Genomic DNA, 13,195 nt, shown 5'->3' on the forward strand with positions numbered 1-13,195 from the left:
TTTAAAGTAACCAACCGGGTCAGTATTTTCCAAAGCAAGAATAGCACTACACACTTATTATATCTTAAAGTGTGGGGGAAAGAAAAAAGTCAATTTTTTTTTTTTTAACTCAGTTTTATTAAAGTGTACATAATGGTATACACAAAAAAAACGCATACCAATAGGTAAAACAAATCAAACAGCTATCCAAATCATATACCATTATACAACAAAGGATAGGTTACACTTTACAGATAGGTTAGGCAAACATAGAAAAGAAGTGAGTTCATAGGTCAGCAGCTTCTCATACTGTCATCATGACGATAATACAGAGCTCAGGGCTCAAAAGATCATCTAGAGGAGGTGTTTCGACATCCCAGGGTGACACTTCAGATAGGGTCGGGTAGGTCTTGAGGGCAAACCATTGTCCGTGGCGACTGGCACCACGCGTCCCAGACCTTGTGAAATTTGGTGGGGCATTTGCGGTGTTTATAAATAATTCGCTCATACGCTAGAGCCGAGTTAACTAGTGCTATCCATGTTTCAACCGTGGGTGGCCGCCTATCAATCCACCGTAGCGCGATCGCTTTCCTGGCAAGGAACAAAGTCTCCCTGAGGAAAATCACCCGGTGATGCATCCACACCTCCTCGCACAAGGCACCAAACATGCATACCGTAGGATCAAGGGGCACCTGCATGGGACACATCTCCGTAAGTACCCGAACCACTTCCTGCCAGAATAACCGAATGCGGGGACAATCCCAGATCATGTGCCAGAAGTCAGCTGGGGCAAATTGACACTTAGGACACGATGGAGTCGGGATTCTGCCCATTCTATGAAGACGCACTGGCGTTAGGTAGCTCTGATGTACTATATACAGTTGTGTGAGTCTATTATTTATAGAGGGAGACACATGCGTATGGGATTCTAACATGACATCATAGGTTTCATCGGACATAAATGGAATGTGATCCCTCCATCTATCCACTGCAGGGAGTGGAGTGCTGGCTGCCTTGTGTCGGATGAGGTGCGAATAAAGCAGGGAAATCAGTCCCCCAGGGCCCTGAGACCGAATTATACCAATTAGCGGGTATGAGGATATCGAGAGACCCCCCTCAGTGAACTGTGTCTGGAGCGCATGGCGCAGTTGGAGATATCTATAGAAACTGGAGTTGGGCAAGTCACGAGTATCCTTCAGCGTATCGAAGGTCACCACCACCCCCCCTCGATATACATCTGCCATATACAATACCCCCCTGTCTCTCCAATACTGGGCATCATGAAACTCAAGTAGATGGGGCAGGGCACTGTTGTCCCATAGTGGGGTCTCCTCTGGGATGTCCGTATGGGATGTGATGTACTTGGCGGCCTCCCACACCTTTCGAGCAACTCTCATAGCAGGCAGTAAGTTTTGGCTGGGGATCGTGTCAGCGTGGAGCACTGACCAGAGAGAGGGCAGGCCCGAGTAGTCCAACACGTGTCTCTCCGACGACAATACAACGTCAGATGCGACCCAGGGTTCCATATATTTGAGCTGTCCCGCCAGATAGTAAAGGTATAAGTCCGGCAATGCCACCCCCGCTAGATCTTTGGGTCTCTGTAATTTGGCCAACTGTAACTTAGATCTGGACGCTCCCCATATAAAGCCAACTATGGCAGAATCAAGGGATTTAAAGAACGTTTTGGGTATGGGAACAAAAATATGCTGCAGGACATAAGAGCATTTAGGGAGTACTACCATCTTTATAAGATTTATCCGGACGCTACAGAAAGCGGGAGGGTGCTCCAGGTCCTAAATTTGTCACGGAAGTGACCCATCAGGGGGGTGACATTGCTAGACAGCACCTCAGAGGGTGCCTTGGTGATAAAGACTCCGAGATACTTAAATTTGTCAGTTACTATCAATCCCTCCACTCTAGTCCCCAGTAGTCCCTGCCTTCTAGGACTCAAGTACAGGAGGAATGACTTGGACCAATTCATGCATAAGCCAGAATATGCGCCATAGGTATCAATAGTGTGAATGGCGCGCGGTAGAGAGGTATCCGGGTGGGACAGAAACAAAAGCAGGTCATCTGCATATAATCCAACTTTATCTTCACCTCCTACATACGGGATGCCAGTGTACATAGGGTCCGCCCGCAGCAGGGATGCCAGAGGCTCCATGGCTAGTACAAATAGTAAGGGGGACAGGGGGCATCCCTGCCGCGTGCCACGCCCCAGGGGGAATAAAGTGGAGGTGAGACCGTTTAACGTGATCGAGGCGGTTGGATGCTTATAGAGGAGGGCCACCCATGCTATAAACTTTGGTCCAAAATTGAACCTTTTCAGGACAGCCAACAAGAAGGGCCACTCTACAGAATCAAAGGCCTTGGCAGCATCTAATGCCGCCAAGGCCCAGTCCTCGCTCCGACCCGCCCCCCTTTGCATCACCAGTTGGGCCCGTCTAATATTGTCAGAGGTACTGCGTCCGGGTAGGAACCCTGACTGGTCAACATGAACAAGGGAGGTGACAACTCTGTTTAAACGGTTTGCTAGAATCTTAGTCAGGAGCTTATAGTCTGAGTTTAGCAACGAAATAGGTCTATAGGACCCACAGTCAGTCGGTTGTTTATCAGGCTTCAGAATTAGGACAATATTGGCTGTATAGAATGAGGCCGGTAGCTGATTCCGGTCAAAGGAGGAGTGGAGGACCTCCAAGAGCGGAGGCAAGAGGATATCTTTATACTGCACATAGGCCTCCAGAGGGATCCCATCTGGTCCCGAGGCCTTACCTTTTGCCGAGTCCTGTATCGCCTCCTCTAACTCCTCCATTGTCAGAGGCAACTCCAGCATCGCCTGCCGTCCCTCAGTGAGGGTAGGCAGCGGGATAGCAGCCAGAAAGTTTTCTATTTCCTCCTCAGAGCGCTGTAATCTGGACTGGTAAGTCTCCTGGTAAAACCCAACAAATCGCTGTAAGATATCTGTACTAGAGATCAGCATGAGCCCTTCCGCCGATTCCACACGCAGGATGGCCGGGGAAGCATTATTTTGGTGGATGAGTTGGGCAAGTAGGGAGCTAGACTGATTTCCCAACTCAAAACCTCTCTGCGCATTGAAGAATAATTTCCTCTTGTTTTTTTCATATATACAATGTAGATATTGTCTGCCCGCCTGTAGCCATTCACACCTACGCTGTTCAGTGGGGTCAGAGACATACTCCACCTCCAATCGCTTGCACTTAGTGGCCAAGTCATCCTCCTGCCGAGCCGCCTCCCTCTTGGTGAATGAGATAGATGATTGTATACATCCCCTCCAATAGGCCTTAAGGGCGTCCCAGAAGGCGTCAGGAGAGTCAGAAGGTGGGTTGCAATGCAAAAATGTACGTAACTGGTCAGGGATCCTATCATGATCTGCAAACAGAGAAAGCCAGAAGGGGTGAATCTTCCGGATGCCCCTGTTAACCCGCAGTGGATGAACATTGAATTCAGCAAGTATGGGGGAGTGATCAGAAACAGCGCGAGTCAAGTGTGTGATGGAGACAAGTACCCTGCATGTTGTAACATTACCCAACATATAATCAATACGAGACAGAGCCTGGTGAGTTGGAGTGTAGCATGTGTATTCTAGGAGATGAGGGTGCTGTAGTCGCCACAGGTCCGACCAACCCAATTCCGACACCAACTGACTAAGCGGAGTCTGTGTCGGCACCAAACCACCCGGGGGCTCTCTCCTGAAGCGGTCTAAGAGCGGATTCATAATGAGATTAAAGTCCCCAACACAGATAATAGCAGCTTGGGGGTATGCCGCTGCAAATTTGGCCGCCTCATGTAGGATAGATAGTGAGGCTGGAGGAGGGAGGTATAACCCCATGATAACCACTGGGAAGGTGTCAATCCAAGCTTGAACGAATACTCCCCTGCCCTCCGGGTCCTTAAACACATGTCCCACCTCCCACCTAAGTGAGCGGTGAACCAGCAGGGAGACCCCCCTCGAGTAGGACGTATGTGTAGAGTGTATAGCCCACTGGATCCAGGACCTACGCATATACTTTAATGTGGTGCTCTGTAGGTGTGTCTCTTGGAGACAAATTATCTGAGGGTTACATTTCTGGATTTGAGAGAAGACAAGTGACCGTTTTTGTGGTGTGCCTAAACCTCGGACATTAAGAGAGAGTAACCTGAAAGTCATGAAATAGTGTAAACAAAGGTGTTACAAAAACAACAATCTTACAACATGTAAGAGAACCAATATAGCAGTCCTCCAACAGGAGGGAGAAAAAAAATCACACGGAATCCCGCGCTATGAGGGATCCGCAAGCAAATAGACACGGGGGATAGTCTGCAAAAAGTTGTGGTATAGCAGACTATGCAACCTCGTCTGTCAGCTGTACAGTGTTAGACCACTAAAGAGTATTTCGAATATACACATATGGAGAGAGGGCGCCATCTAGTGGCGCTTACAGGTTAGGCGTTACAAAACCCATTACAGAGATTATAACATAGCATAGTGGGGATTAGCCTAACGTATATGTGATCCCGGTAGCCTTATGGCACAAATCATGACATGCGGACCAACATTCAGCCCCAAAGTCAATGAGATATCTAGTGTTCGTATCCATGGCCATGCAGGATCACCTTTTGCTGTGTCAGAAAGGGGGGAAGGGGGGAAGGGGAGGGAGGAGGGAGAGAGGGAGGGAGGAAAGAGAGGGGGAAGGAAGGGGGGAGGAAGGAGGAGGAAGGAGGAGGAGGGAGGAGGGTAGGGGTTGGGGAGGGGAAAAAATGGAAGGGAGGGGGGGAAGGAGGGGAGGGGGGGAAGGAGGGGAGGGGGGGATAGGAGGGAGGGGGGGATAGGAGGGAGGGGGGGATAGAAGGGAGGGGGGGAATAGGAGTGAGGGGGGATAGGAGGGAGGGGGGAATAGGAGGGAGGGGGGAATAGGAAGGAGGGGGGAATAGGAGGGAGGGGGGAATAGGAGGGAGGGGGGGATAGGAGGGGGGAGGGAAAAGGGAAGGGAAAGGGAGAAGGAAAGGGGGGAGGGAAAGGAGGGGGAAAGGGTCTCTTCAGCCCAGAATGTTACAGGGAAGTCTCCATCAACAGGTAGCAAGGTATACTCATCTGTCAGAACTGTTCAGCAGGTTGTAGTGGAGGTCAATCACGAGAGGGGTGACCCAGGGTGTTCAACCAATTTTCAACCTCTGCAGGTGAAGCAAAGAAATGGGTCTTCCCCTCAGATATCACTCGTAACCTGGCTGGGTATGCCATCGAGTATGGCAGTTGTCGCTCTCGGAGTTTCGCCTTCACCGTGAGGAATGTAGCTCGGGTCTTCTGCAGGGAAGCGGAGAAATCAGGGAACATCATAATGGTGGACCCCTGATAGACGATCTTCCCCTTCTTCCTGGCTGCACGCAGTGCAGCGTCTCGGTCCTTGCTGCTCAGTAGCCGGATCAGGAAAGGCCTCGGCGGAGTGCCAGGTGGAGGCGGTCGGGCCGGGACTCTATGGGCGCGTTCCACCGCGAACGCCATAGAGAATGCGGTGTCGGGAAACAGGTCTCGCAGCCACTGCTCGGCAAAGCCACAAGGGTCACTTCCCTCAGCTCTCTCGGGGACCCCAAGCACCCTAATGTTATTCCGCCGCAGGCGGTTTTCAAGGTCGTCGGCCCTTTGCGACCAGGAATCGGCTGCCTTCTCCAGGGTGGAAAATTTGGCGGGCATGGGCGCTGTCAGGTCCTCCAGCTGGGAGATACGCTGCTCTCCCTCTCGGACCCGGTCTCTCAGCTTATGCAGATCTTGCCGCAGCAACCCCACATCAGTGCGCACCTCGTCCAGCTTGCCTGTCAGGGAGGTGGTAGAGACCTGGATTGCCTCAAGGAGCTGCGCCGTTACCTGCGCCAGGGTGAGTTCAGGCTCCTCATGTAGTGGGTCGGCGCCATCTTGGACCATGCGTTCTTCCCCAGCGCCGTGTTGTTGGAGCGGGCGGGCAAACTCCTTGAGCTGGGACTGTCTGGTGACCTTTGTCTTACTCATCTCCGGTTCGGGTGCCGGTACCGGTGTGTCAGGTGTCGGTGGTCACAGGATATCTGCAGGATAATAGCTATATTTCAGCTGCAGAGTCGGAGCTCTCTTCAGACACGTCCGTGCATGGCCGCGGCTAGCTCCGCCCCCCCCCCGAAAAAAAAAGTCAATTTGAATAAAGCTTATAGCTAGGTTTACATCTGCACTGGGGGCCTCTGTCATAAAATTAGTTTTAGAAAAAAAGTCCCATTTATACCAAAAGGGTAAAGATAAAAATTATGCATTACAACACAAAGCTATTTAAAGCCATTTTTAAAATTTTCTTAAGGTTTTTCATTCTCTTTTTAAACTGTGATAAGGAGAAGGCTGCTGGAAAGTCAGGATCCTAGTGTGATCAGAGCTTAGTATATTTTATAGTTTTGTTTTTTTTGTTTTTTTTTATAGTTATTAATATTTAGTAGGACTGTGGTAGAAGGCAATGTAAACAGTTTTATACTATGCAACATAGGAGTTCTAAGTAGTACACAAAGTATTTATTTTCTGTGAATTAGATTTGATGAACCTAATCATTGTACTGCGCCCTCATTACATAGATTATTCTGTACAGCTTGTTCTCTTAGGTCAGACAGTACATGCCTTATGACCAAAGCTTTTATAGTTAATCACTATTAGATAATAAAACACGGCATCTCATGCTTTTGGATTCCCATAAATTGGCTGCAAATTAGGCTTAAAGTTATACTCTCCTTATTACTGCCTGGGATAATGTCTTGCTCTTTGCTATTGTTCAAGTAATCCATTGCTGTTTTCTTGTAATAGATGCATCCATTTCATTAGAAGAGATAAGTTTGCAGGACTTAATGGCAAGGCAGTGACTCAAGAGCTCATCATGCTATTATTCATGACAGTAATGTCCATTAAAGCATTCTTTTTGGGCAGTAATTTCTCAGAGAAGAATCTTTAGTTTAAAAGCAGACTTAAATGTTCCAGTTACTGTATTGGTTCAGTATATGCACGATTAGAGGGAACACATGAAACAGACACCTCAAGATTATTTACTTACTGTTGGAAAAGTTTCTTTGCCACTATTTTATCTGATAAAATGATAGTGAGGGAGACCGTTTCTAGGCAGTGGGGTCTATTAGGCATGGTTCCACACTGACATTTTTGTCTTTCTATTCCAATCATGGAATGTGATGTGAACATAGCCTAAGCACTGTGTTGGAAGCATGGTGGAGGGGGGGATGAATTGTTCCTGCTCACTCCGGCCTACCACCTCCATGTATTAAATCATTGGCCTTTGATTTTGGTAGGTGTAATGTAGTATCTGCTGCAGGGAAATTGTATGCTTTATCCCAACTAAAACATAAATAATGTATTTTTTTTTCTATACCCCTTGTAAAACTGTTACCATCTAAATTAATGTGTTTTTTTTTTCCATCAAGACGGAAGATCTTCTCAGAGAGATTCAACAACTCAAAGAGGAGTCAAAGAAAAAAGATGAGACAATTAAACAATTACAACAACAACAACAACTGGTAAGGAAAAAAAAAAAATCTTCCAATCTTGTTTGGCTTCGGCCTCCTATACACAGCGCTTTATGCAATAGTCTGTTGGGTGGCACATATAGTACAGTGAAGCTGCTCATATTTTTTTTCTTTTTCCCATTGTATAGTATGATTGTATAGTAAGGCCCTATGTATGTTCTAGTTCAGCTTTATACAAATGCAGCAATAGCATGGTTGTGTATAGAAGGTTTAAAGGGCTTATTAAATACAAATTATTTCATAGAGGAGCGACTGTGACGATCAGCTGATTGCCATGTATTCACCTCTCAAAAACTGCCATTTCTGTGGGGAAAGCCACAGCCAGACAGACATTGCCACTGCGGCCAAAGTGCATTGTAACATGGCAACCATTCAGATCCAAGTAAAACATGAAAGGCTTAAGCGCTCTCTAAAAGAAAATGGGGTCAAGCAGAGATCCCCTTTAATTCATCAGTGTACCCTAATAGGATATATGGACTCGGGTTGCTTTCATGAGCAAACTCCTATAGTTTATTTATGCCACTTTTTCTCCATTGACTTTACTGCAGCACTGCATCAGCTTACCGTTTTTAGAGGAGAGAAAATATTTATTGAATTAAATCTTGAACGCATTATTCGCTTTGTATAATACATGTATTTCAGGGACAGATCCACTTAATATGTCAGAAAACTGAGAGTAGACTATGTTTTAGCGACTGATAAAATGGCTGTGGTAAATCTTGGCACATGATGAAGAGAGCAGACATGTTGATAAACTACTATTTTACTACGTTTTAGTTTAACTTTTCTTTCCTAAATGACTTTAAGACTTCATAAAATATAGAGCAGTTTAAAAGATGCGTTTCAGCACCTCGAATATTTTACACACTGATATTTTAATATATCATGTGTCCACATATCTAATTCCCCAACCAGATCTGACACAGAGTACTACTATTTATTTTATAGGTCGTTTTGTCAGAAGACCTTTCTTTTTTTTTTTCTTCCTTCTCGCCTGAGTCTCATCTATAAAGCTCGACAGTTCCAGATTGCTTGTCGTGCAAAACAAAACTGTTCTGCTGACTGATATGCTTTAAGTTTTTTCTTTGTGAAAGTCTTCTGTCGACTCCATGCTTCCCACTTGCCTCACTTTACAAACTTATGGATGTCACCATTTTTTACCACTTTGCAATTTCTTAGCCAGCTTTAATTTCACATCCTGTGCAGAAATTTTTGTAGGATTCTTTATGTAAAGTCATGTTAGGATTTTAGAGCCCTCTTTATTTTCTTATATGGCATATTCCCTAATTTAGTTTTACCGATGCTTATTCCTATAACAGCCCATTTCTTCCATTGTAATTTCTAAAGTTTGTCCCGGCTGCTTCTTTCATCCTCACCACCCATGAGTGACAGATCTCTTCTTGTTTGGGTATCAGGAGAAAGCTATTAATCAAGGCTGGTGGGGCAGGGAAAAGCCACTAGTGTCCACTCCCCATTCCTTGGGGTTCAGGCAGCATGACTGGTTTCTTTAAATAACAGTGTTTATATCCTCTGTTTCAGGTCTCGTGTTTCAGGTCTTGTGTTTACTACTTGTGTGACAAGTTGTCAGGTCTGCACACCTGTCACCAATTGTTACTACCATACGGTCATATATTGGTCTTCATGAACATGATAGACATGCTTTTACTATAGCACTATGGATAAATATGCTGATTGCTGTTTTTACCATGCACCAGAAATAGGGATGGTCCGAACCAAGTTCGGTTCGCGTTCGTCCAAACCAAGTTCGGTTCGGGTTCGTACGAACCCGAACCCTCGGTAATGACTCCCGCTGTCTGCCCGCTCCGTGGAGCGGGCGGATCCAGCGGGAGGACCGCCTTGAAAACTGTGATACAGCCATGGCCATAGGCTGTATCCCAGTTTTCCAGGAGTTACTCCTGCTGGATCCGCCCGCTCCATGGAGTGGGCAGACAGCGGGAATCTGCTGCCGAGCGTTCGGGTTCATACGAACCCGAACCTCGGCAGGTTCGGACCATCCCTAACCAGAAAGCAAGCTAGAAGTTAATCATGAAGAAAATTAACACCAGCTCCAGAGCTGGTGTAGACCTCTGGGGCTGCCGCATGGCAATGGGGGAAGGGAACCGGTGAACAGGTACACCGGTCTTGATAAATCTCCCAACATTGAGGCTATGTTCACACTATGTATATTTGAGGCTGTATATTTGAGGCTGTATAGCAACCAAAACAAGGAGTGGACTGAAAACACAGGCTCTGTTCACATAATGTTGTAATTGAGTGGATGGCCGTCATTTAATGGCAAATATGTGCTGTTATTTTAAAACAACGGCTGTTGTATTGAAATAATGGAAGTTATTTACCGTTGTATGGCGGCCATCCACTCAATTACAACATTATGTGAACAGAGCCTTTCTGTGTTTTCAATCCACTCCTGGTTTTGGTTGCTATGAGGACCTGACATGAGGACCAAATACAGCCTCAAATATACATAGTGTGAACCCAGCCTAAGACTGTAAGCTGTCATGGTTCTTAATATTTTTCACATCTTCAAGTTGTCTTAGTTTTATATTGAAACTTCTGGGGAGCTTGTTATATTTTTTCCCTCTGTTCCCTAAGAAAACATCATGCAAATGCCAGAAAGAAAGCCAGGATCCCAAGGTGGTAAAGCCAAAACAACATGACAAGTATACCCAGACCACTTGTAGGAGAAGTTCAGTGAGTAACCGATTTAGTTTCTTCTTCTATCTAAGTACTGTACTATACAGATTGATATTGGTTTGGTTTAAAAAGAAGCAGATTTCACTTCTTAACCTGCCATTTCATGTTAACATTAGTCTCTGGTTCAGACTATGCATATGCATTTTATATATATTTTCTTGAACCAAGCCAACAGTGTAAAACAGAAAAGCAAACCTATCATTTGTGTTTTTGCCTTTTTGTGTATAGCTTTAGTAACTATTCTTGCATGTTTTAGTCTGTGTGCCTTAACAAACCTGGTTGTAACCACCAGCAGCTTGTTTCTAACTTGTGTCTATTCTGTTCTGAGCCCCACAGTCATTTTTTGTGTTTTCTTTGAGCATTAGCATTAGACCCACTTCAGAGTTTTTGAAAAACAACTTAATTTTTTTTTTTCAAGACCCTGATAAAATGTAATTTTGTATTTATAGCAATAAATGTAAATGGATTTTCCACCAACTCGAAATCTGACAAGTGTCTGAACAGTGCGGTCCCAACTGCTGGGACCCCCACCGATCACAAGGGGTTCTAATGTTACCTGATTAAATGGTGGTTGGACATGTGTACTGACACTTCATTCAACTATAAAGACCTGATCAAGATAGCCAAGTTCTGTATGCTGAAAGAGATTGGATGCTGACTGGTTAGGCATTTATCAGTTATCCTGCATATAGGAGATCAGTGCTGTGAGATCTGCATGAATTGCATTGATATATAGGCAAAAGTTATGCTGTTTTTGAAAGGAAAGGGGAAATAGCTATTTATGTAGTTAAAGTAACTGCCTGAGTTGTTGTTATATGGATTAGATAGAGTATTGATCTGCAATTCACCAATTTCAGCATCATGTTCTTAAGATATTCAGCTGAATGACAAAGAAAAATTCCTCCTATACTAAAAGGTATTGTAACATTGCCTAAAGGGTGAGTTATGAGGAGAATCCGACCCCGCTTATTTCCACCGCCTCAGTATACTTACATACGCAAGTGACAAAGCTTTTATCTGGTTAATACACATAACTTTGTTCACTCCTGTAATGACACAAGAAATGCGAGTTTAGCTGATACTGTAGGAGTAGAAACCAACATCTGTAATAAACTGCCCATTAGAATCACTTAGCAAAATTATAGGGTCACTGGATCAGACCCTCACGGATCTTAAATTCCATGAAAACCCCTTGTATCCAAGAACCATTCATTTTGTTAAAACCAGTTGCTTGTTCATCTTCTGACGTGCTAAACTTGCAGAGAAATGGATGATACTCATATTTTTAGGGCTGTTTGCTGAGGTTTTGTACGTGCACCTAAGCAGTAGAATCCCTTGGAGAACACTTTTTCTCAGCAGTTACTGAGTTACTCTGGATTTTAATGAAATATTGGAGAAGCCGCTGCACCAACTGTGTCTTAGGAGTTGAGTGCTAGCAATCTCTCTGCTTTAAATACAGCATGTGGGAGTTGAAGGAACAGGAATAGAATACAGATGGATCTTCATGTATCAGTCACCGTCATTTAATCAGCTCTAGCTACAATTTTTAAGTCTGATCAGTCTGAAGCTGAAGTCAATATCACAGTTCTAAGATTCATTTAAATTCAGTTTACTTCTGAAACAATCATCTTTATACACCAAAAAATACGGTGAGGATGTTGAGATTTATGCCACCTTCTTTTTTTTTTCCTGATTTAGATAGATATGATTAGAACACTCGCATATGCATAAATAGGTCTAGATGTATAATTTTAACACGCATATATGCTGAATAGCCATTAAAACATGGCATTAAAACAAATAGTCAGTAGCATCGTCTTTTGACAATAGTTCCTGTCAAAGGGTGGCATGATTAGGTGACAAATGAACTGTTAAGTCTTGTAGGAAATATGTTGGCAGCAAAAAGATGGGATTGGACCCTTGGAGGCCTCACCGCAAATTTTTTGCTGCTATAAGGATCTGCTGCGGACATCTAGGAATTGGATACTACAGGACCAGACATCTTGTGGAGTCCATGCCTCAGATCTGAAAACTAAGGCTGTATATGTCTGTATACTATATAATAAACAGACATATATATGATTAACTAGTAGTAATGTAAGCAATAATCTAGTTTAATAATTATAGATCTGTATATCAAGTTCAATTAGAAGTCTGAAAATAGAAATTTGCAAGCAGACAAGAGCAGGGAGAACATAATAAGCAAGCACTATTTACCTCTCTTCACACCTCGAAGCTCTGTGTCACAGGCTGTAGAATCCCCTCTTGGATTCTCCCCCCCCCCCCCCCCCCCCCCCCCCAATGCGGCTAAAGGATTACCCACTTTGCCAATCAGTGACTGCAGTGGTGTCCCAATTGACTGAATGGGTAATCCATCTGAGTTGTGACATCCCTGGAGCAGGAGGTCCCCGAACCTAGTGGCGGGTCCCAGAACAGCGAGACGGCACTACAGAGTCACGGGGAGAGGTAAGTAAAACTTGTTTATTCTGTTCCTCCACGTCTGCTTGAAAATTTTTCTTTACTCTGGACTTCTTAAGGATTTCATTCCCATAGATTGTTGTTCTTTTTCAGATATATTGGCACATGAATGTGCTAGTGTATGCCTAATTGTATAGTCCATTGTAGAACTGTGTTGTCACACATTAGCATTAAGCAGATAACAGTTGTCTGTATGTTATTCTATAAATAAAAGAGCTTGGTAATCTCCTTGATGGTCTGTGGAAATAGCACAGTTGATGTGTCGTAGATTGTGTTTGTTGAATGTCGACATGGCTATTGGAAGGGATCTGATATGATGAGAGAAGCAGATCATGGAATAGCGGTGCGCGGCGGGCGACCAACTATTTGAAAAGCACAGTACGTTACCTGCAGGGCTTCTCCGCCGCTCTGTCTTCCTCCCCGGGTCCCGCGCGCTCTAGCTTCAGAGTGGCCTGACAGCTGACGGAGCGATCAGCCAACCACAGGC

At 44.8% G+C, this 13,195-nt stretch overlaps 1 protein-coding gene across 5 annotated transcripts in view; it reads left to right on the forward strand.

The window, feature by feature from the left end:
* CCSER2 (coiled-coil serine rich protein 2) overlaps positions 1-13,195 on the forward strand; it is a 152,170-nt gene that overhangs the window by 110,085 nt on the left and 28,890 nt on the right. For all 5 annotated transcript variants that reach the window (XM_069980636.1, XM_069980637.1, XM_069980638.1 and 2 more), the window contains 2 exons: positions 7,414-7,506; positions 10,129-10,227. In XM_069980636.1, the coding sequence (XP_069836737.1) occupies positions 7,414-7,506; positions 10,129-10,227 (192 nt within the window). The remainder of the gene's footprint in view (positions 1-7,413; positions 7,507-10,128; positions 10,228-13,195) is intronic.

The sequence above is a fragment of the Dendropsophus ebraccatus genome, chromosome 8 (assembly GCF_027789765.1).
Source record: "Dendropsophus ebraccatus isolate aDenEbr1 chromosome 8, aDenEbr1.pat, whole genome shotgun sequence".
In the NCBI taxonomy this organism is placed as follows: Eukaryota; Metazoa; Chordata; class Amphibia; order Anura; family Hylidae; genus Dendropsophus; species Dendropsophus ebraccatus.